Source organism: Fusarium oxysporum, chromosome 9 (genome assembly GCF_000149955.1).
Source record: "Fusarium oxysporum f. sp. lycopersici 4287 chromosome 9, whole genome shotgun sequence".
In the NCBI taxonomy this organism is placed as follows: Eukaryota; Fungi; Ascomycota; class Sordariomycetes; order Hypocreales; family Nectriaceae; genus Fusarium; species Fusarium oxysporum.
Genome location: NC_030994.1, coordinates 897,187 through 919,816, shown reverse-complemented (window position 1 = coordinate 919,816; position 22,630 = coordinate 897,187). Strand labels below are relative to the sequence as shown.

General features: G+C 49.6%; 6 protein-coding genes across 8 annotated transcripts; 3 read left to right on the top strand and 3 right to left on the bottom strand.

Annotated features, from left to right (window-relative positions):
* Window positions 1-804: 804 nt before the first annotated feature.
* Window positions 805-2,716, top strand: FOXG_09188 (UDP-glucose 4-epimerase). 2 transcript variants are annotated; one of them, XM_018388230.1, is made up of 4 exons: window positions 805-1,183; window positions 1,331-1,565; window positions 1,615-2,065; window positions 2,115-2,716. In XM_018388230.1, exons 1-4 carry the CDS (start codon window positions 1,155-1,157, stop codon window positions 2,516-2,518), a joined length of 1,119 nt encoding a protein of 372 aa, XP_018246256.1. In that variant the 5' UTR covers window positions 805-1,154; the 3' UTR covers window positions 2,519-2,716. The 2 variants fall into 2 exon arrangements, with proteins under 2 accessions (XP_018246256.1, XP_018246257.1); XM_018388231.1 differs by having other exon boundaries at window positions 1,045-1,183; window positions 1,331-2,065.
* FOXG_09187 (NADPH2:quinone reductase) lies at window positions 2,514-3,999 on the bottom strand. Its single transcript, XM_018388229.1, has 2 exons — window positions 2,989-3,999; window positions 2,514-2,942 (listed from the first exon to the last, which is right to left on the bottom strand). Exons 1-2 carry the CDS (start codon window positions 3,835-3,837, stop codon window positions 2,688-2,690), a joined length of 1,104 nt encoding a protein of 367 aa, XP_018246255.1. The 5' UTR covers window positions 3,838-3,999; the 3' UTR covers window positions 2,514-2,687.
* A 2,067-nt stretch (window positions 4,000-6,066) lies between these two features.
* On the top strand, window positions 6,067-12,332 carry FOXG_09186 (uncharacterized protein). The gene is made up of 3 exons (XM_018388228.1): window positions 6,067-9,824; window positions 9,873-10,836; window positions 10,887-12,332. Exons 1-3 carry the CDS (start codon window positions 6,579-6,581, stop codon window positions 12,209-12,211), a joined length of 5,535 nt encoding a protein of 1,844 aa, XP_018246254.1. The 5' UTR covers window positions 6,067-6,578; the 3' UTR covers window positions 12,212-12,332.
* Window positions 12,333-12,553: 221 nt separating this feature from the next.
* FOXG_09185 (uncharacterized protein) lies at window positions 12,554-15,966 on the bottom strand. Of its 2 annotated transcripts, XM_018388226.1 has the most exons (4): window positions 15,106-15,966; window positions 14,737-15,053; window positions 13,743-14,685; window positions 12,554-13,693 (listed from the first exon to the last, which is right to left on the bottom strand). In XM_018388226.1, exons 1-4 carry the CDS (start codon window positions 15,605-15,607, stop codon window positions 12,840-12,842), a joined length of 2,616 nt encoding a protein of 871 aa, XP_018246252.1. In that variant the 5' UTR covers window positions 15,608-15,966; the 3' UTR covers window positions 12,554-12,839. The 2 variants fall into 2 exon arrangements, with proteins under 2 accessions (XP_018246252.1, XP_018246253.1); XM_018388227.1 differs by having other exon boundaries at window positions 14,737-15,966.
* Window positions 15,967-16,064: 98 nt separating this feature from the next.
* FOXG_09184 (methionyl-tRNA synthetase) lies at window positions 16,065-17,764 on the top strand. Its single transcript, XM_018388225.1, has one exon. The coding sequence runs from the start codon at window positions 16,305-16,307 to the stop codon at window positions 17,472-17,474; it is 1,170 nt and encodes a 389-aa protein (XP_018246251.1). The 5' UTR covers window positions 16,065-16,304; the 3' UTR covers window positions 17,475-17,764.
* FOXG_09183 (DNA-directed RNA polymerase, mitochondrial) lies at window positions 16,118-22,426 on the bottom strand. The gene is made up of 2 exons (XM_018388224.1): window positions 17,962-22,426; window positions 16,118-17,904 (listed from the first exon to the last, which is right to left on the bottom strand). Exons 1-2 carry the CDS (start codon window positions 22,171-22,173, stop codon window positions 17,854-17,856), a joined length of 4,263 nt encoding a protein of 1,420 aa, XP_018246250.1. The 5' UTR covers window positions 22,174-22,426; the 3' UTR covers window positions 16,118-17,853.
* Window positions 22,427-22,630: the final 204 nt, after the last annotated feature.

The following is a 22,630-nucleotide window of genomic DNA, read 5'->3' as shown; positions in this document are numbered from 1 at the left end:
AGGATTAGGCGGCGCAAATCGAGAGGCTGGTGTACGTGATCACGTGCACAGGCGTTGTACAAGTGCTTCTAAATTACAGCGAAGCAGCATCTCAGATTGGTTCAAGAAATGAAATTCTCAATTAAACGACCTCAGGCAGAATAACTACTCTGTTAATCCTCAATTTACCACTATAAACTCCTTGTCAAATAAAGTGCGTCATCGTTCCATACTTCCGCCGCATCTAATTGGAACCAACTCAGCTTCACTTAGAGTTATTACTGAAGAACCAAGACCGTCAAGTCCCCAGTCCATCAAAGCCCAGACTATGAGCATAAGTGCTAGCTTGATCTCTGATTCGGCATTTAATGAGGGATAGCATTGGTCATTCTTTAATATTCTCGTTCCTTCAGATTCACGGCCGATACGAGAAGTAATACGAAGTTTCAAAGTCGGGTTTAGCCATCGGAGAGATCGCTATCAATGCATGGACATCTATCAAAGTTAGAGTCATTATTCATGAATGGACGACACCAAAATTTACTTCTCCATCAACTGCTGACGACAAGATGCATTGCTTTATGAAGCGCAGGTTGATTAAATACATCCACAGTACAACAGAGAATGTAAGAGATATAAGCATTACGAGGCCGGTACTCCACAAATACCCTGCCCGCCCACCATGATTGTCTGTTCGGTTCAGTTCAAGTCGGGTAAACCGCTGTCGTTGATACAAGGCCGTTGTATGGAGCGCATATTGTTAAACTCGATTTTGAGTGTAATCCATTCGGGCCTATGCCATGCTGCGATATTATTTGCCACTCATTCTCAATCGTTCGACTCATTCTCGTGAGATCCGATATCGACAGTCTAGTCGTCCTTGAGACTTCAGCCTCAAGCCCCGAATAATCCTCCATGAGGCATGGACATGTCAAGATCCTTGGAGTCCCACCGCCATTAAATTAGCAGCGTCAATCACATCAGCACGAACCCCCTCCTTCTAAATGAGCCCAAAAAAAAAGCTGCCCCGCCATCCCCGACATTTTCCCCCTACCATTCATTGACCTTTAACCCCGCCATCCCTCAACGCAACCCGCCTCCTCGACTTCTTTTTGCTTTGTGCTTTTTCACCGCAATCTTGAATCGCTCAGTCAGAACAAAGAAATCTACTGAAAATGCCCGTTGGAACTGTTCTCGTCACCGGGTACGCCACTCAATCATCCCTTGCGACACTGACTCCTACTATCTCTTCTTGGTCTTGGACATTGTCTTTGTTGTCGCAAGCTTCAGGACACGGATCATACGGTGTCGCATAAGACAAAGAAGCACCAGCTAACGATTGATCGTCCAGTGGTACCGGCTACATCGGCTCTTTCACCTCGCTCGCCCTTCTTGAGCACGGTTACGATGTCGTTATTGTAGACTCCCTCTACAACTCCTCAGAGGTTGTCCTCGACCGCATTGAGCTGATCTGCGGCCGTCGACCTACCTTCTACAAGGTCGATGTCACAGACGAGAAGGCCATCGACGAGGTCTTTGCCAAGCACCCTGCCATTGACAGCGTCATTCACTTCGCTGCTCTCAAGGCAAGTCACATGTCAACCGGAGCGATCATCCACGACTAACACCATACAGGCTGTCGGCGAGTCTGGCGAGATCCCTCTCGAGTACTACCGTGTCAATGTCGGCGGCAGTATCTCTCTGCTCCGCTCCATGGAGCGCAACAACGTCAACAACATCGTCTTCTCCTCCTCCGCTACCGTCTACGGCGATGCTACTCGTTTCCCCAACATGATTCCTATTCCTGAGCACTGCCCCATTGGACCTACCAACACATATGGCCGCACCAAGTCCATGATCGAGGACGTTATCACCGACTTTATTAACGCTCAGAGAAGCAACCTGGAGAAGGCCGGTAAGGAGTTCAAGCAATGGAACGGTGCTCTGCTGCGATACTTCAACCCTTGTGGTGCTCACCCCACTGGTATCATGGGTGAGGACCCCGCTGGTGTTCCTTACAACCTTCTTCCCCTCCTTGGAAAGGTTGCTACTGGTGAACGTGAGAAGCTCTTGGTATTCGGCGATGGTGAGTTTTCCTAGCGCATAATTGCTGCGCAACTTCTAACATCTGGTAGACTACTCCTCTCGCGACGGTACTGCCATTCGAGACTACATTCACGTTGTTGACCTTGCCCGCGGCCACCTTGTCGCTCTTAACTACCTGCGCGAGAACCAGCCCGGTGTCAAGGCATGGAACCTGGGTTCCGGCCGTGGAAGCACTGTCTTTGAGATCATCAAGGCCTTCAGCAAGGTTGTTGGCCGCGATCTCCCCTACGAGGTCCGCCCTCGACGACAAGGAGACGTTCTCGATCTCACTGCCAACCCCACCCTCGCCAACAAGGAGCTCAACTGGAAGACCGAGCTCACCATGGAGAAGGCCTGCGACGACCTCTGGAAATGGGTCAGCAACAACCCCAAGGGTTACCGACAAGATCCTCCCGCCGAGATGGTTGAGGCTGTCAAGGCTTCCAAGGCTTAAAAATAGAAATAATGATGACCAAGGCCACCCTTGTGCGAGCAGGCCTCTCGCATTTCACGGACCGAGATGAAAATTTCTTAAAAGATTTATGTTTTTTGGTCATGGTTGAACCATCCATATAGCATTATAGACAGATAGCGCATTCAAAATAAAAATAAAAAGGCTAGACTTAATCGATTTTAATGAGCAACTTTCCAATCGTCTTTCGGCTCTCGATGTCCTGGTGTGCCTGTGCCACGTCCTTGAGGGGGTACACCTTGTGGATGGTAAGTTCGAGCTTCTTGGACTTGATGAGGTCGAAGAGCTCGGATGTGTACTTTTCGAGGTCAGCTCGCTCGGAGACGTAGCCGTTGACTACGGGGCGCATCAAGCGGACGCACTTGGGTGTAAGTCGGAAGAGGCTCACGGGTTCCACAGCGCCGGACTGTGTTGTTAGTTTGGGATGTGAGAGTTGGTGAGATATCACTTACAGCGTTGCCAAAGGAGATGAGGTTACCCTTTGCAGCAATCATCTCAAGATCTCCATCGAAAGTAACCTTGCCCACACCATCAAAGATAACATCCGCACCATGACCACCAGTGATCTCCTTAACCTTTGCAACAACATCATCATGAGAGTTGATAACCCACTCCGCACCATTCTTCTTCGCAAGTGCAAGCTTCTCCTCTGAACTAGCAGTACCAATGACCTTGGCACCGACAATTCGGAGCAGCTGAACAAGCAGAGTACCTACACCACCAGATGCAGCGTGAACAAGGACCCATTGGCCAGCCTTGACTTGACCAGCTTCACGGATGAAAGTCCATGCTGTAAGACCCTGGAGATAAGCAGCGACAGCTTGGTCAGTGGGAACTTCGTCGGGGATTTTGACAGCGTCAGAAGCGTTAACAACACTGTACTCAGCGTAGGCGCCGACAGTTCCCATGAAGACCACGCGCGTACCGTTCTCAAACCCCTTAACAGAGGAGTGAGCGTCAACGACACTACCAGCAGCCTCACGACCGAGGGTAAGAGGAAACTGGGGCGCTTTGTAGAGACCACTTCGGAAGTATGTATCGATATAGTTCAAGCCCGCAATCTGGTTCTTGACGAGGATCTGGCCCTCACCGGCTTTGGGAACAGCAACATCGTTGAATTCAAGGACTTCAGTGCCGCCGTTCTTGTTAATCTGAACGGCCTTCATCTTGGGAGGTACAGGCGCCATTGTTGCTGTTGAGAAATGTGAGGTTATTCTGGAGATTCGCTGGATTGGGATTTGGGTGAGTGGCTTTGATATGGTGCTGGTTCTGAGCAGGGAGCGTCGGAGAGGTTGAGCCATGAGGGTGAGTGTCGGGACTGGGGATTAATAATGTGTCGGGTCGGAAGAGGGCGGTTTTCGATGGAGGAGTGGTTCGGAGCTATGGCGGTGATTGGGGATCGGGCCCATGATGGCGGGGTAATGGTACTGATGTGATTGCACGTCATGATTGCGGTTTCGGATATGAAGAGAAGAGAAGAGAATTTGATGTAAATATCTTGAATCATATTACAAGGTCGATACGCTATTAGATAGAGTGCTTACTCGGATGTTGAGTAACTGGTGAGACTGGCGGTTCTATTGCTTACAGTTCCCCTTCTAGAAGGCAGATGACATTCCTTAGACGTGGAGAATCCTGCGTCTATCCTATCATATCTGCATCCAGTATTTACATATACAAGCACCCCATCGGCAGTTTCGCCTATGCTACTAGATTGAAATAAAACTCAATACTCATAAATTTGTCAGTTTATGTGCGATCTTGTCCACTGTATTGATTTAAACTGAGCTGTGCTGGTGGACGGCTAAGCTCTTACCCACATCACTTATACAGCAAGCATACTACCCTATAGCCCAGCTCTGGACATTAAAGATCATCATACGCAGTCAGTCTGGGGCCTGAAACGAACTTTAAATGCCTATCCATGCTTGTAGTGGAAATAATAAGGAACGTTCAGTCTCAGAAGCCAATTCTGATAAATCCGCTCAAGTATTACTGCATGACATTTAATGATATTCCCGGGCTCACGATGACATGTACAATGCTCTCAGAGCTAGTCTGTACCATAGTTACAGATACGTGGATACTTTACGCCTGGAAGCGTGAGGATGTTCTCCTGTATCCTTACGCGCTCTCGTATAGCTAAAATACACCAGTGTTACAGCCCTTGGGTCAGATGAGTCTCGTGATGTCTCAGCCAGCTTGGACTGGGTCGTCATGATTTAGATAGCCCTCTTCAATGGCTACCGAAATGACAACTTTATGATATCGTGAATTTGAAGTATGCCGATTGGCTACTACTCCAACACAAATACCGAGTGTGACTTTGCCAAAGCTTAGTTTGCGCGTTGCTTGTTTCAAGGCTGTTGCGAACTTGACAGCTAATATGGGCACGTCAGGGACCAGGTCAGTTCTGAACTAGACCTGCATCTCGACTGTTGATCAGATCGTCATGCTAGTTCTCAATGGGTTAATACACGCGGTGCCATTCATGCCATCTACTGATTTCTGCAGGCCAGTCTTGAACAGAGGATCTTGACTATCAATCCAAGCATTTAGATTTAGGGTAAACGATTGAGTAAGCATAATTACAGTTACGCCTCCCTCAAGTCAATATACGGTGACACCGACTGAGTCAATCGGAAAATGAGACGATGACGAATTTGACGATAAGGCAGAGGGGAAGTAATTTTGTTGTTCCATGAGTCGTAAAAGAATGTTCGAAATGCTACCCCCAAAGGGCTTAGTCCTCGTCAACTACAACGTTGTTCCAACAGTTTGACTAAACTTCTAACGTTAATTCTAAGCTACACGAACCACGAGAAGGATTCTTCAAACATCAGCCCATTCACAACTCGTCTACAGAAGTTCTCACATTAGTCTCGAAAGAAAGTCTCAATTAGGCTGAGGCTACGCCAGCATACGCGTGGCCAGCTCCTCTTAGACGGAGGCGTCGGTCCAACCTCCCGATGGGTTTATTCTTAGGCGTCGCCCGAACTGGCCTGTTTACGGCCTAGTGATCGCCGCGAGAGATTTTCAGCCAGGGGTCGGGGCCATTGGTTTCATGTGTCAGTGGCAGTTGGAGCAGATGTCATGACAGAGGATCGTGGCAGTGCAGGCGGCTTGGCATGAGAAGAGCTTCGCAAGCTCGTCCAGGGAGTGTCCCTGTGTGTGTGCGTCGGAGGATTCTTATTGAGGCCGGCTAATGTATTGAGATGTTCATTGGGGTAATTGGAAAGATATTGCAGTTGAATTACTGATTTGCGACCATTGTTTCGTCCAATGCTGGGGTCAGTGATTATCATTAGACCTTGGGCCGCTATACGTCACCTCAATTAGAGTGCATGTTTTAGGGCGTTTACCTCAACGACAGGGCATCCACTCATACGATAACAGGCCGAGAACGAAGTGTAATTTACGTTAAACATTAGGCATTCTACACTGCCGAACTTGATGCGATCGCTTCCTTGAGTTTGGATAAGAGTAGCACAGGTCTATAATGCAATTGAACCTTGAAATCAAGACTACATACAAGATATCAGGTCTCATTGGAGGCTCTCATGCCCAGTGAATTACACGATGTGACACCCAGACGTATGTGGGGTGTTGCGGCTGTGGCTTAGTGCATACACAGTGGGGTATCACAGCCTTCAGGCTCCCCCCCGGCTTCAGGCATATTCTGTAACACTAAGAACCGCCTCCGACTGGGCCTCACCTCGAGACAAAAGGCGAGGCCACTGCACACTCGGTCAAGCCAGGAAGTACCGGGTCGTGCTTTGTTTCCTCAATTGTACAATAACAATATCATCGCAGCCTTATGAGGGGCAGACTTCTCCTCAACCACGCATCATTCTTCCGTCTCATTTCGCATTCTTTCAACTGTCATCAGCTATTGCTACAACAAACACGCATTCATTATTTGATACCCAGTACAACACCGTCAGATTTACAGCATTCAAACCGAGTCTCAACCCGTCTTCCAACAGCTTGTATCACCATCGACTCGTCTACTCGCCAATTCAAATGATAGCCGCATCTTAAAATGAATTCCTCAACGGTTAACGCCCGACAGAGGCGCATTATCCAATTATCACAGCAATGGGGTTTCTCACTACCACCCAATGCCCCTACTCCTCTCACGCGACCACCTCACCCAACCTCTTTCCGAACTCACGGTGATGATGAAGTCGCTGACGGCCTTCTGCAGAGGCGGTCCGCTGAAGTCGCACAACTGCGACCTAAGAGTGGCTTGTCGCGAGCCTTCTCATCGAGTAACCTGAAAAAAGGAAAGCATTGGGATACCAAAGAGATACTGAACGTGTTGAACTCTTGGGTCGACAGTTCAGGCTCGCCCGGTGTAGCCGAATCATTGATTGCGAAATTGGCTGCAGCCGGTGTCGACCTAGGTGGTATGCAGACACAGAAGCAGGGACTATTAAACAGAAGAAAAAGTGTTGAGCATGGTCTTGATCGGACTCGCCTTCTAAAGTCCGCCATTGAACGAGACCAACTAGACATGGTACACGTGCTTATACCGCATGCTGACCCATTGACCCTCGATATCTGTCTTCCAGCTGCGGCGCGAACCAGAAATGCACGAATCGTGGAGGTCCTATTGAGGTATGGAGCAAATGCGTCGAACACTGCGGAAGGGCAGGACGAATTCCGCAAGGCGTGCTCTGTTCCAGCTTTATCAGAGATCGCATCGCTCATCCTAAGATCTGATGGACGGCCGGAAGAAATATGCACATCGCAAGCGCTTACCGATGCCACAAGAGCACAATGTTTCGACACTGTTTTGCATCTGAGTCGTTCCACAGCAGACGGGAACTACAACAACGCTGAAGCTCTCAAGATCGCTATCAACGACCAGAGAAGAGATATCGCGATGGCAATTGCCACAGGAAACAAGCCACCTCAAAGTCCTGGCCTTGATGAGGCTTTCGAGCAGCTCATGAACAACACAGAATTGCAACCACGGTCGAAACTTGACTTTGCTGAGCTCCTACTTTGCTGCGGTGCCCAGGGTCCTATACTGGAAAGATCACTTGAAGTGGCGTGCGAAACACAGTTCTTTGAGATGGCTGACCTTTTGGCGTGTTATGGAGCTTCAATCGAGCACAACGACGCTTCTGCTTTGAAAACCGCCATTTCAAAGGGCCAAACCAGCCTTGTGGGCTCTCTTCTCAACGGATCGTCCAAGATTGATCCTGCATTGGCATCAAGTTGTGTCCCTCTGATTCCCGAGCATGCAGATTCCGGGACTCGACAAAATTTGCTATACTCCCTCCTCAGACGAGGAGCAAATGGCGATGTTCTGAACGATTGTCTCATTCTAGCTGCTAAAGCTGGGGACGTTCATTCTGTAGAACTTCTACTCAACCCTCACTTTCGCGAGCCACCCAGCGGAAAGCAAAATGGGCAGGTAAAGCCACGCATTACTAACCGCCACGCTGTCGCATCGCCTGATTACCAGAACGGAGAGGCCCTACGTATAGCGATCTTAGCCGGAAATGCAGAAATGGCAGCCAAGATCCTCTTTGCGAGACCCTCAAACGAAACACTTACCGCAATATTTCCTCTAGTTAAGAGCCTACCCCCGTCGGATCGTTATCGTATGGTTGAGATGTTCCTAAGGGGAGCTTTAACCGGCCCAGCTTTGCACAAGGCTCTTCAAGATGCAATCAGTGAAGACCCTTCCCAGAGAGACGACGCTCTGATCAATCTTTTACTCAAGTATAATGCGGACATCAACTATGACGATGGCGCTGGACTTACCCAAATCATAAATCAGATGGACCTGGGGTTATTCACCAAATTGATGCAAAACGCTTCTCCTCAGACAGCAGCTGCGCATGTCAACAACGTGATGAGTATCGATAACCACCAAATCAGGTACGAGATGATGTCAATGCTGTTTAATGCAAGGGCGAGTGTCGCTGGACAACAGGTTGCAGAAGCTCTCCTTGCGAATATATCGGAAACACCTGTTGACATGTCTCTTCTTCGACTTATCCTTGAACAAGGAAGACCAGACATAAACGGTCTCAACGGTCAAATTCTGCAGAAAGCCGCCCAAACCCCTGACCCCAAAGTTATTGATCTGATTCTGACATTGGGCAAACACAACCATGACACCATCTCTGTTTGTCTTGAAGGACTAGCGAAAATCCCCTCGAGCGAGAACAAAGCGTGGAAGCTTGATGTTATCTTGACCAGATCACCCAAGAAGATCAACCTGGATGCAATGCTTGTGCATGAAGTCCAGACTCTTATCGAGGACACGTCTGGCAATGCCTCTTTCAAAACACTGCAGAAACTTTTGGACCGCGGCGCCGATGTGAACGCTTTCCAGGCAAGGGCACTATGCAGTGCGGTCAAAGAAGCGAAGGACACGATAGTTGATACCCTGTTCGGCAGTGAGAGGCCACCGACAGCAGCATCGCTAGCATTCGCTCTTCCGCAAGCCCTAAATATCTTGGATCCTATGACCCGCTTGACTTTCACTAAGAGTCTAGTAGAATCTGGAGCCTCCCCTCGTGAAGTCAACAGAGCGTTGATCCATGCTATTAGCCATTTCACTACAGACGTCGCTTTGATCTGCGTTCTAGCCACTTATGCTGATGCGTCTGATGGAGAAGCCCTTGCACTCGCTGTTGCCAAAGAGTCAGTCGAAGTCTTGGATCTTCTTCTCTCACAGCTCAAGCATACGGACGAGACCAGAGATTCTTGCCTGGATCAAGCGATGAAGATCGCCGACTGGACGGTTCGTCTTAATATCTGCAATCATCTGGCAAAATCTGGCGTTTCATCTCAAGCAGCCTCTAACGCTCTGCTTGTTGCGGCGAGGGATGGTGATTTGGAACTTGGAGATGTTCTTATTGCTCACGGTGCCAGTATTTCCACCAACGGAGGTCAAGCTATCATTGAAGCATGTCGCGGTGGTTCCGTTGAAGTTCTTGATGTGCTTCTCAAGTCCAATGCCGATACCCAGAAGTTGACATTGGAGCGTGGATTCCAAGCTGCGACTGAGGTTAGAGATTTGAACAAAAGGGCAATGGTCTTTCAGCGCCTCCTCAAGAGGGGTGTTTCTGGAGAGATTGTCGACATTCAGCTCGTTTCAGCTGCAAAGTACGGCGAAGAGGGTCATGAAGTGCTGCGTGTTTTGCTGGCAGCGGGTGCGGACCCCAACTACAGTAACGGTGAGGCAGTTGTGGCGGCAACCCGAAGTGCCTTTGTCGGTAGTCTTGAGTTGCTGTTGGGATTATGGCACGAGGGTGGCAATCAGGTAAGTTTGACAAGTCGTTTGGAGACGTTATCGCTAACGTGTTTGTAGAAAAAGGCATCGCCTCCTACTTTGGTTAGGGCCATGAAGGCAAGCTGGAAGCTTAACCAAGATACCAGGCTGCATATAGTCCAAGATCTGATGAAAGCAGGCATGCCAGCTGTGGATGAAGTCCACATCGCCTTGAGTAAGGCGGTTGGTGAAGACGAACCAGATGAACGACTTATCCAGGTCTTGCTTGACTCTGGGGCATCGCCGTTCACAAACGGTTGCTTTGCCCTTACCCAAGCTGTGCAAGGCGTGAAGGTTTCGGCATTAGATCTTCTCCTGGGTAGTAAGATCGATGAGGATGAGATACTCAAGCTTTTCGAAAACGGATTCTCCGAGACACAGTTCAGCACATGGTTCTCCCCGAACGGTCTAGAGGTTGCAAAAATGCTTCTGGCGAAAGGGGCTAAGGGAGTGGCTGTCAGCAGTGCTCTGGTGCAGGTGATGAAGAATAGCACAGACGAGACGGAGTCATTGGCTGATGAATTTGTTGATTTATTTGTCGCCCATGGAGTTGATATTGACTTTGAGAATGGAGAACCTCTGATTTGCGCGGCATCAAAGGGTAATGCCCATTGGACAGAAAGGCTGCTTGCTTGCAAGCCATCACCACAAACTCTCACGCTTGCTTTTGAGCGTGTGTTTGATACAGCAAGGTCACCCGATGAAGTACTGAAGCTGTTTGAACTTTTCTCAGGATATCGCGATGGAGAGGTTGGACTGGACGTCATGACACGCAGTGCTGGGTCGGATCCGATCCTCATCAAGGCGATCTCGCAGTATCCTAGGTCGACTGAGCTGTTGCAGACGTTGTTGGATGCTGGTTTCTATCATGATCAGACAACAACATATCGTATCCACGACAGCGTGGAGGAGCCTGAAGAGGTGACGGTGCTTGCCTGGGCAATTGCTCAGCCACAGAAGAAGGTCAGCTCGGCACTGATTAAGATACTGATCGAGCGTGGTGGTAAGTCTTTAATCGTTTGCTCATCGCAGACTCATCTCTAACATTTATAGCGAACGTCAACTTCGAGACAACAATCAGCCGATCCACCCCTCTTATGATTGCTATCCAAGCCCGTCGACCAGATATAGTTAAAGAACTACTTCTCGAAGGAGCGAACGCCGATATTACCGATGCCATGGGCAGAACACCTCTTGCGATGGCCACCAATATTGGTGGTGAGCTGTCGACTCGCATGATGGGCAACTTACTGGCATTTGATCAATCGAAAGATGATGGATCACTACACAACTCCGCCAGAGAACTCAACTTTGCAGCAGTATCAGTTCTAGTGGAACATGGCCATCATCCCGACTTCCCTAGTCCACTACACGATGGAAGATCCGCTTTGGGTGAAGTTTGTCGCCATGGAGCAGGGTCTGGTAAAATGACTGCAGATGCAGAGAAGCTCATGCAGAAGGTGATGACTTTCTTGATTGACGCTGGCTCAGATTTGACCTTGCAGTCGCATGGGAAGTCTCTGCTTCTTCTTTGCTTCGACTCTACAGATCCTATTGCAACTACTCGCAGTTTCTTGAAAGTGGCTATGTGGAAGGAGATCAACAAACCGTTTAATCATTACACTGATGGCGAGTTTACATATTCTCCGACAATGTACGTCAGCAAAGTGATGCCTGAATCGGATACTCGAGACCAGCTTCTCAGCCTTCTTCGAGCGAATCGAGCAGTGGATGTATATTACGCCAACTCTGGAGACCAACCTGACGATGCAGTCGGTCTCCCTAATGATATGGTAGTCCAAGAACGCGAAAGAAAAGCCAGACTACGACGACTGGCACTCGAGACTGAAGACCATGCTATTGCGCTCGCGCGAGCAAAGGAAGTGGCCAGTGTGGAGAGAGAGATCTGGAATCACAAAGCAGAAATTGAGGATGCCCGTCGTCGTAGACTCCACAACGAGGACATCAATGCAACACGACAAAAGGCTGATCTTGAAGAATCGCTCTTCCACGCAGCTGTCAAGAGACGACAGTTGGAGCAGAGCAAAGTGACGCAGTCCAGTCTTGAGCGTATCCAACAAGTCGCCGCAGCTGAACTCCTAGTCGAAGAGACCAGACAACAGAAGATGATAGAGTGGGAATCTAAATTGAACTCTGAACGAGCCGGTAATGCGCAAGCACTTAGTAGTCTACGCATCAGTGAGCGTGAAGAGTTGGAACGCATCGAACGAGGTGCAGATGAGAGAGTCAAGAGGAGACTCGAGGCGCAGAAAAAATTGGTTGAGACACAGGAGAGATTGGCAAAGAGACTTGCTTCCGGACCTGGAGGGGGAGCAGATGCCAGGAGACAGATTGGATACGTGGAAGAGATTAATTAACCCTTCTGGATTCAACATTAGCATCACTGGCAGGTTGGGGGGATAGGCGTTGGGTGTTTTTGTTATCAGATACCTATTATAGCTTATGATGAGATGATACTTCTTTTTTCTAAGACTGAACTTAAATGATCTGTGAAAAGCCCGTGAAGGTAAGATGATGATACAGCCCAGAAGTTTGACAGTGTCGCAGGCTGTTTCCTATTATACATGTCTAAGGAAATTCGTAGAATCAACCATTCTCATGATTTGTTATTCACGATCAAGCTTTAATTTCAAAACTGCTACGTTCGGAAAGGCAGCAACGTCAAATGACATACACAAGTAGGGGGATATACCAGACACCTCCGAACTCTGTGGTCTGATTATTGACAAGCGTACAGGGAACAGTCACGGTTGATCATGTAGCTAAGGAACATGCTAAAAGAATAAGCAAATATCTTAGTTTCAGTCGAGTCTCCGTCAACTGATATCTTGTTTGTACAAACGTAGTGCCTGAACTCCATACCGACTGATGACCGTAACACGCTTTAGCAAATCCACAGCTTTGATAACACACAGATATATCCCTTCCAGTAATAATCCCAAACAACAAATACCGTCAGCAAATAGTAGTACACCTGTATAACACTTAATCCTTTCGCGCCATCTTGATAGAATCAGCACCAGTTTCCACAACGCGGAAAGCATCAGCGTCGCCCTGTCCGCTTGCAGCCTTCTCATAAGCTGCCTCACTCCTGTCGCAGAGAATATCGAGATCAGCGTCACTGAGGACTTCTTCGCCTCCCGAGGCCTTGTATACTTGGCCATCCTTCAGAAGCAGAGCGCGGAGCGACTCAGGGTCGATATCTTCGTGGAGATCCATCTTTTGACCCATTGACTTGAAGTTACCCTTCTTGATGACGAGTTTCTCAAGTCGACGCTTGGCGTCGGCGGAGTTGAGAAGAGTTTCCTCGACTGTGTCCTTCGTAGCAAGTCGGAATACAACGACAGGGCGGGTTTGGCCGATACGATGGCAGCGATCTTGAGCTTGAAGATCCTGTTGGGGGTTGAAGTCTGAGTCAAACAGAATGACTGTGTCGGCTGATGCAAGGTTGATGCCCTGACCACCTGCACGAGTAGAGAGCAAAAAGATCTTGTACTCGGGATCGCTGTTGAAATCAGCGATTTGAGTACGTCGACTATCTTGCGCGACAGAACCGTCGATACGACAGACTTTCCAGCCGCGGAGTTCACGGCAGTAGTCTTCGAGGATGTCAAGCTGTGTTGTGAACTGCGAGAAGATGAGGACCTTGTGGTCGTCTTGGAATAAACGAGGTAGCAAGCGATCGAGAAGAAGCATTTTACCGGAAGCAGTGACTATGGAGTCATCGACAGGTAGATCTCTGGAGGCGATCCAAGGATTGTAGAAATTGTGAGGTGAGTTGCAGACAAGTCGCAGCTGTGCCAGGGGGTTGCCCAGCTTCTTCTGCGAAATTTGTTTTTCTGAGTCACGTTAGTAGATGCTCCAAACATATATAAGAGGCTGACTTACTAGCAAGCTCAAATGCCTTGGCACGTTCGCGCTCCTCTGGTGTCAAAGACACCTGATCACCCAGGTCCTCATCGTCAGAGACCATCTCCTTGGCCAACTTTGCTTCAAATTCATCATCCGACATCTTCTCCTCATCTGAACCAGCATCTTTGTAGGTTCTTGTCTTTCTTGGTCGTCCACGAGTGCTCACTGGTGTCGACTGGCGAGTTGACTTTGCGCTTTTTGGCTCTGGCTCCAAAAAAGCGGGAGCACCCTTTCGTTTACCTCCAGATTTCGGTGTCACAGGGGCTTCCTCAGGCTTTGGGTTTTTGCGTGGCCTGCCACGACCGCGCTTGGCCATCATGACCGAAAATGCGTTGGCTGCTGGCTCCTCTGGTTCGACCTGCTTCTTACGCGGGGATTCACGAACAGGGAGTGTCATGGTCTTTGGTGCCGCGAGGCTGCTTGATCGGGATGATTTGGTGCTTGCTTCAGCCGATTCGGTGCCGTGGATCTTTGCATAGACCTTGTCTTCTAGATACTGTCGGGTATCGACCTTTTTGTTGGTAAGCACGTTGTAAAGATCTGTTTGTTCCTTTGTCATGGGAGCGAAGAGCACGTATTCTCTCTTCTTTGGCAGGTAGGCAGCAACATCCTGCTTGATACGCCTCAGAAGCATTGGCTGAAGAATGAGGTGAATCTTCTTTACGAGCTCTTGCTTCTTTTGATCGGCAATGAACTCCTCTGTACCCTGTTCATCTTCGAGATCAGAGAAGTCGAACCACGACTCAAAGGCCTCCCAGTCTGTAAAGATGTTGGGCAACAAGAAGTGGAGTAGCGACCACAGCTCTTTCAGGTTATTTTGAAGAGGCGTTCCGGTAATGAGCAGACGGGTGGCGGATGAGAACTGACGAAGCTGCTGGAACAGTTTGGCGTCTGCATTTTTCATGCGATGACCTTCATCCTAAGCATCATGTTAACCTGGTGTAGGTGAGAATGAGGCAATGAGGCTTACGATGATGATAAATTCCCAGTTGATTTTCGAAAGGTTGTGCTGATCTCTGAGAACCATTTCATAAGACGTACACACCACGGGGAATTTGGTGGTGGGGCGGCCAGCCTTGAGATGCTTCAGCATTTGGGTCCTGAAGATCTTCTCACGGTCATCTTTGTTGCCATGATACATGATGACAGGGATGGAAGGCGTCCATTTGTGAAACTCATCCATCCAGTTTGAGAGTGTACTCAAAGGAGCGACGATCAAATGAGGGCCGAGATAATTCTCCTGCTCACGGAGCAGCGCAATCAAGGCGATGGTTTGAACAGTTTTGCCTGGAATAAGTCAGTACTCAGGAGATACTCCTAAAGTGAGAGTAAAGCTAACCAAGGCCCATCTCATCGGCTAAAATACCAGACATGCCCTGAGAACAAATCTCGTACATCCATGTTAAACCTTCAAGCTGGTAATCTCGCATGGTTCCGTTGATCATACACTTGGGCTGCTGAGCCATCTCCAAGCTATGCTCACCAAGCGTCTTGCCATCAAGACTGCTACCGACTCGGCCCAACACCTGAGTCTTTTTGGTAAGAATATCAGAGAAAGCAGCTGACTTTGCGAGCAAGTCATCAAGTTCTCTAGCCTTGGCTTCACGCTCAGACTTTGTCTCTGCCTTCTTCTTTTTCTTCCTCTTCAGCATCGCCTGTCGTCGCTTCTCCTCATTTCTCTCATTCTCTAGACGAGCCTCCTGCTCCTCCTTGATAAGCGCATCGTCGGCACCTTCAAGATCATCCCGTTGTTCCGATGGCGGCGAACTCGGAACACTTGTGGGCAGCCGTGAGTTAGAACGAGCTGAGCTAGAGTTGCTCGGCGACTTGGGTGCCGCCATGTTAAAATGATATTATAATGATGTGTAAAAGAATGAGTAAACAAGAATATAAAGAGAAAAAGGAGCGTCAGGGGCCGAGTCGAGCTCAAGGTTTGTTTGGCGGTTTCGGCGATCCGATCCGCTAGTGAGCAGAATGATGTAGTTGACTCGCCTCAAATCGGGGCGAGAAAAAAGAAAAGGGAGAAATTTCTCAGGGGAAGTACAAAAGGGGCCTAAAAAACGAAGGCCCGAGCATTAACAACGATTCAAAGCAATAAGAAAAAGAAAAAGCAATTGATGTACAGTGTACAATTTGATTAATTGTATCGTTTCTCAGAGACAATGTCGTCGCCGAGTCTTCAGCTTTGACAATAGAAGAGACAAAGGGCGTACCGCGTAAAGGAGCAAACGCGAGAAAGGGGCGATGTCACGAGTTAGCGCGTTGCAAAAAAACGACAGCCACATTCTTCTGCTAACGCCACAGCAACGCCTCTCCCCCGCCAATTCAATTGGCAACAGGCCGGAATTACCCCTCCACCCCACCAAGAGAAAATATCAAGGCACCATCCAAGCTGCAGTAGAGCCACTTACTCACTCTTCAACATCAGTTCTCGAGTGAAGCTATAACGAAGCTTCATCTCTCATCACAGCCAACCTGTTCGCCCTTCGACTTCTCCGCCAGGCACCCCGAAGCCTCTCACCGTTGATAACCTTCAGAATGGCATCCTTCGCTTCCCAGACTTATACTCCCACCGAGGAGGCTGAGATCCAGCAATGGCTCACCACCTCTGAGCGTCTCAAGTCCCCCGAGGACAAGTCCACCATCCTCGAGACCCTCAACAACCACCTCTCCAGCCGCTCCACCCTCCTCGGCAGTAAGCCCTCCAAGGCCGACGTCGCCATCTACGAGACCCTCGCGCCCGTCGTCGCCAAGTGGACTCCCGAGGAGCGAACCGGCGAGAAGGGCCATCCCCACATCGTCCGCCACGTCGACTTCGTCCAGAACTCTCCCCTGTTCGGTCTCGATGTCAAGGATGAGAACAAGGTCCAGGTTGATCGTGATAACGTTCTCTACGTGAAGCCTCCCGTTGACGCCAAGGCTGAGAAGGAGAAGAAGAAGAAGGAAGCTGCTGCCGCCGCCGCCACTGGTGGTGAGGCTTCGCTTGTTGATCGTACCAAGGAGAAGGTCAAGGAGGTTGTTGAGACTGCCAAGGAGAAGATTGCTACCGATAAGCCTAAGAAGGAGAAGAAGGAGAAGGCTCCCAAGCAAAAGGCTGCCCCCGCCCCTGCTGCCCCTCTCTCCCCTGCTCTCATTGACCTCCGAGTTGGTCACATTCTGAAGGCCATCAACCACCCAGATGCCGACTCCCTCTACGTCTCCACCATCGCTGTCGGTGACAAGCCCGGCAACGAGGACTACGTTGAGTACGAGGGTCAAATCTGCCGCACCGTCTGCTCCGGTCTCAACGGCCTCGTCCCTCTCGAGTCCATGCAGGGCCGCAAAGTCGTCGTCGTCTGCAACCTCAAGCCCGTCAAGATGCGCGGCATTAAGTCCTGCGCCATGGTCCTCGCCGCGTCCCCCAAGATCAAGGAGGGTGAGGTCGATGACCACAAGGGCCCCGTTGAGCTCGTCACTCCTCCCGAGGGTGCCAAGGCCGGCGACCGTGTTTGGTTCGAGGGTTGGGAGGGTAGCCCCGAGGGTGTCCTTAACCCCAAGAAGAAGATCTGGGAGACTTTCCAGCCTGGTTTCACCACCACTGATGGACTTGAGGTTGCTTTTGATGCGGGTGCTGTTGAGCAGCTTGGAAAGACTGGTCGTGGACGTCTTGTTACTGAGAGTGGTGGTGTCTGCACTGTCCCTAGCCTCAAGGATGCTGTTGTGCGATAAACACCAAGTTAGGATGCAAGTAGTGTAGAAGAACAAAAAATGTGATAGACCAATGTCGATGGCACTTTCAAGAAACTCATAAATGTTTGAACATCTTGGTGTTGTTTATTTGTTTAGACGTCAAGTCCATCTGACCTCTTTTCACCCCCAACACTAATGTACAGTACATATTCTACAACCTCATCCTATGGTATACAAAGTGCAGCCAACAGCCGCCACATACTCCCTCTATCCGAATGCTTTTTTGGTTCTTCGCTATCATGAATAAAAATCCCCCATCTCTAAACGCCAAATGTACAACGCCCAAATCATTTCTCCTTCTCATGTCTGTCTTCATCATAGTGATACATTATAATAATGACTTTAGGAGGTCCGTTAGTCAGGAGAAGAAATACTGACTTTCTCGCAGTCGCTTTACGTCAAAATCACCCTGGGAACCATGTTAGTATATGTTAAATTGCAGTGACCTCTTAGATTCTCGACATACCTTTTTGGGAAGATCGGGGAAGGTCAGCGGGCGCCAGAAATGCGTGATCCTCTTCCAGTTTTGCTTGACATCCTTCTTGGGCTGAATAACTCGGTACTCGAAACTGGTATGCTTAAGACGCTCAAGAAGCTTGTGGCTCATCTCAGCAATCTTGTCGTCCGCAGGTTCCATATTCTTTACAGCCTCCTCAACCGCCGATGAGAGGTTGCCTTCCGACTCAGGAATGTGTCCGAGGCCGCCAATATCCTCAGTCTCCTTCTTAATCTCAGGATCCTCCTCCTGCGAGGCTGACATCTCCTCAACGATGGAGGCAGGCGTGACAATCTTCTTTGCTGCCTCAATGTCCCAGGGGTTGCCTGACCGGAGGAGAGTGTTGCGCTTGTGTTCTAGCAACACTTCTTCCTTGTGGGAGAGCTTGCTCGACTTGCGGAATTCCTTGATCTTCATGGCGGCAGGGCTTGAACTAGGGATGTTGGCCAGATATAACGAGCCCCTGTATCGAGCCTCGAACTCGGTCGCCAATCGACCGACGACGTCCTCCTCGTGGATTCGGATGAAAGCGTCGCGCAAAACTCCGCTCAGAATGTCCACATCGGCGGCATGAGTCCAGAAGGAATCGTGAACGGCAGCGAACTTCAAGCCGAGCTCGTCGCACTTGAGTGCTGAGAGAAGCATGTGGCTGGCATCCAGTGAATGGATGAAATTAGGGGGGAATCCCTGAAGCTGCTTTCTGCGATCCACGGGCTCCGTCTGACCCTGTGTAGGATAACTGATAGACTGGAGACAGGTGCGGATCTCTCTGGTGATAGACTTTCGGTAAGGCTGCACAACAGGCATTCTCAAGGGCGTAGTCCAGACCACCGTAGATCGAAACTGTGAGGTCAACTCATCCAATTCCTTGTTCTTGCCCGAGGCAGTCTTCTTCGCAGCAGGCTTGTTGTCTTTCTCCTCCTGCAGCTGATCGAGCTGGGCTGGTGTTAGGGCTTTGCAGACACGCGCGCCAATCTCACCAAGCCAGTATTGAATATCGTGAGCACCTCGAAACATGGTTCCGAGAGCATTGAAGATATGCTGCGCGATATACGTGGCGGTCACAAGATTGGGGATGCCAGTCTCTTTGAACATCTCTGGGTAGAGGGCATCTAACTGCTTGCAAACTTGTTGCTTGGCACCAGCAAATGTGACACCATAGACGTTGGTCATGACAGTTTGCTTCACTACCTTTCTGGTGATCTTACCCAGACAGTTCTTTCCAAGCTGGCTACCTGCGTTGGCATCTTTCTCAATCGACTCCTTGACGAGGTTTGCGACAGCCGAGTAAACATCGGCAGGTCGGCTGCCAGGCATGAGGTTGACCTGTTGAGCACCCCAGGTATCACCACCAAGTGCTGCGTAATGCTGGAGACCGTTGCAGGTACCATCTTGATGCACTGGAAGATTGGAGACGAATTCGGTAGGATCAGGGAGATCATAGGCAGCCTTCAGCTCGAAACAAGTAGCCAGGCATTGCCAAGGATCTTCAGCCTTCAACCACCATCGACTACCATTCAGCGGGTTCTCGACACTCTCGGTAATGTTGGCAAGGTTGTCGGTGGCGAATGCCTCTCGCTCGTCGAATGAGGCCTTGTCGAAGCCGTATACATTGGCAAGGTGGATCTTGAGCCATCGGAGACCTTGCTCACCAAGTCTCTTCCCCTCGGCGAATTTCAGGAGAGCACGTGTGTGATCAGCTCCCATATGGTTCAGGTATGTCGGGATGGGATAGGCACGGCCGCGATAGTCCATGTTGTGAGGGAAGTAAATGACTTGCTTGCGAAACGCACGAGCAATCTCCAATTGCAAGTTCATGTAGCATCGTTGTGAATGAAGGGCCCCACGCTCGTTCTCGACCTGCTTGACGTTTCGAATCCAAGCCCGGCGAAGGAGAGGGTCTGAGTTTGTGGGCTCTGCTGGTATTTGAAGGTCGGGTGTGAGCTCTGGCATGTTGGCGATGGCATCACCGCTGTTCCAGGCCTCGATCATCACGTCGAGAACCGAGTTGTTGACCCTCCACGGCGTTTTCCCCAGCACATCTAAGCCCTTGAAGACTTGGTCCATGTCACCACGCTTGATAGCCGCATTGGCGTAAAGTTTTTGCTCAACGTCTCCTGACTTGACACGGATCAAGGAGGCTTTGCTAACTAAGAAGCCTCCTTCATTAATGCGTGTCCATGGTCGAGGTTCGGCAATCATGGGGAGGTGCTTAGCAAGGAAATCACCCATGGGTTCCCGTTTCAAACGTTCGACAAGCTCTGGGTTGATGGTTAACATTCCGACCTTCTTTCCCTTCTTGGGAGCCTGCATATGAGAAAAGGCAGGTTGAAGTTGGCTGATTCGTTCCCTTGAGATAGGATGTTCCTTCACAACATTAATCTTGGCGGTCTCGATGAGAGATTTCAAGAGAATTGACCCAACGCGGGCCCTCACTTGGACAGACCATGATGATAACACAGGATCTTTCGCTTCTGTCGGCTGATAGGCATCAGTGATGATCTCTTGCCGGACCGGCACATTCGTCTCGGTAGACGCATCAGCCTCCGTCGACTCATTCACCTCGGTAGAAGCATTCGCTCCAGTCGACTCCTTCGCCGCTATCGGCTCATTCGACTCAGCTGCTTGAGCGTCTTTTTCCTGTGCTAAGAACTGGACCTTGCGGAGCCGGCGACGTTCCTTTGCGGCCTTTTCCTTGAACTGAGTCTGAATGTCATCCTGGGCTACTCGAGAAACGTCGTTGAGGAGGCGCTGAATGACCACACCCTTATCAACGCCCTGCAATGCACTGATGTTGAGCAAAGTGAGAATAGTCACTGCAGCCAGTCGAGTAGGGTCTGCCATTCGAAGGATAGGACCGTAGATGCAGCGCTCGAGATCTTCTTCAGATTTAATTTCCTTATCTTCAGATTCCTCGACTTTGATGATCTCCTGTTTTAATCGAGCCTCCATGGCTTCAAGCCAGCGGTGCATGCAGTCAGAAAGACTCTTATCCTCGGCCTTGACACTCAGAGCTGTGTTGATACCCATCTTGTCCATCTTCTTCTTTGAGTTTCGCCATTTCTCAATAGCGGTATCGATGGAGTCCTTTTCTAGACGTATTTGGAATTCACGCTGCTCAAGAGGATCCAGCTTTGAGATATCGACATTTTGGAGTTCGGCCATGAGGTTTAGATTTCGTCGTAAAGCGTTCAAACCCTCTCCTCGTTGGGGTGTCGGACGGACCTCGGGATAATCTTCACTCGCGAACGCCGTCATCTCTTCATTGAGGTCGTCCTCCAGCTCAAGTCCCTCCTCTTCGTTTGCCAGACTAACGTAGCTGGCTTCCTCAGATCCGGGTTCGACCCTGTAAGTAGGGCAGATCTCTGTAATAACACCAAGGTCTTGGTCGCTGAGAATATCGGCTCTGCTCAATACTCGCAGACCGGCCTCGTCGGGAGCCATGCTCATATAACGGTTGATGAGTCGTTCCAAGCGGGCTCCACGTTCTGAGATCAGTGAGGCCTTGAGCATGCATGCGATTGTCTCCGCGGTTTGTGGTACATTCTGGTTCCTTATTTGCAGCTCGTACCACTTGTGGAGTCGTTCGGCTTGCTTTCGGTCGGGATTCGTTCGAAGTTGGTCGAGGGATGCGCGGAGATATTGATTGTGCAAAATGATCATTTCTTCACCAGGGAGCAAACCAGTCAAGTTCAGTCGCTTCAGAACGAGAGATGCTCGATCAAGCTTGCCTACGCGAACACAAGCATCAAAGACTGGAATCATCTCTTCGATCTCACCAGGAACACCCTTGTTGTTGATCTTGCCGAACTGTCGAGGTGCTGCTGGCTCTGGAATTGTCAACAGAGACGTCGGGTCGAGGGCACGAAGGTCGGAGTAGGAAAGCGGGGGAGCCTGGAAAGGCTGTAGACCAGAGCTAGCAAGCTGGTTGTGTAAAGCACCAAGGTTGTGACCAAAGTTGTAATCGTCGACAGCTGTCGCGAGATTTCTTCCATGGTTGAGGCCAGGGCCAGACTCTGAGCCTCGGCGCTTGCGGGGTTGGTATGGCTGAGAAACAACACATCTTCGTCCCAGGTTCGTTGCTGTGATGTGTGATGGTAAAGATCTCGAAGGAAGTCCAATTGATCGGAGAGCAGTGCTCCTGTGAAGAGCGAGGCTCCTCCTCGTTTGTCGGACGAACATTGTGTTGATTTGATGAGAGTCGTCGGAAGAGCGGTGGTTATGAGGGGGGCGAAACAGCCCAGCTGCGAGAAGCTCAACAGAGAATGGCTGCTGAGTTGATATAATATTATAACATTAGGCAGGAAATAAATGCCACGAGCTAATGAATTCGACTCGTAGACAAGACAAGTACAAGAAGGAGTGTCGCAACAATTGTTGATGGACAAGTCTTGTCCTGTTGCTGCTGTCGCGTGAAGCAGATACTGAGAGTCTATCTCCAAATTTTTCAGCATCGAAAGGATTGGACGGTGAACTGAGAAACACTAGAGAGGTCACGTGTGGAACAAATCGTGGCAATAGAAAAGCAGGGGACTTCTTTTCAGACCCACCTGAATGTAGAGATGAAAGTGGGTGCACTAGACTTTCAATAGAGACGGATTGAGAAAATATTGGAAATATTATTGTTAATTGTTCATGC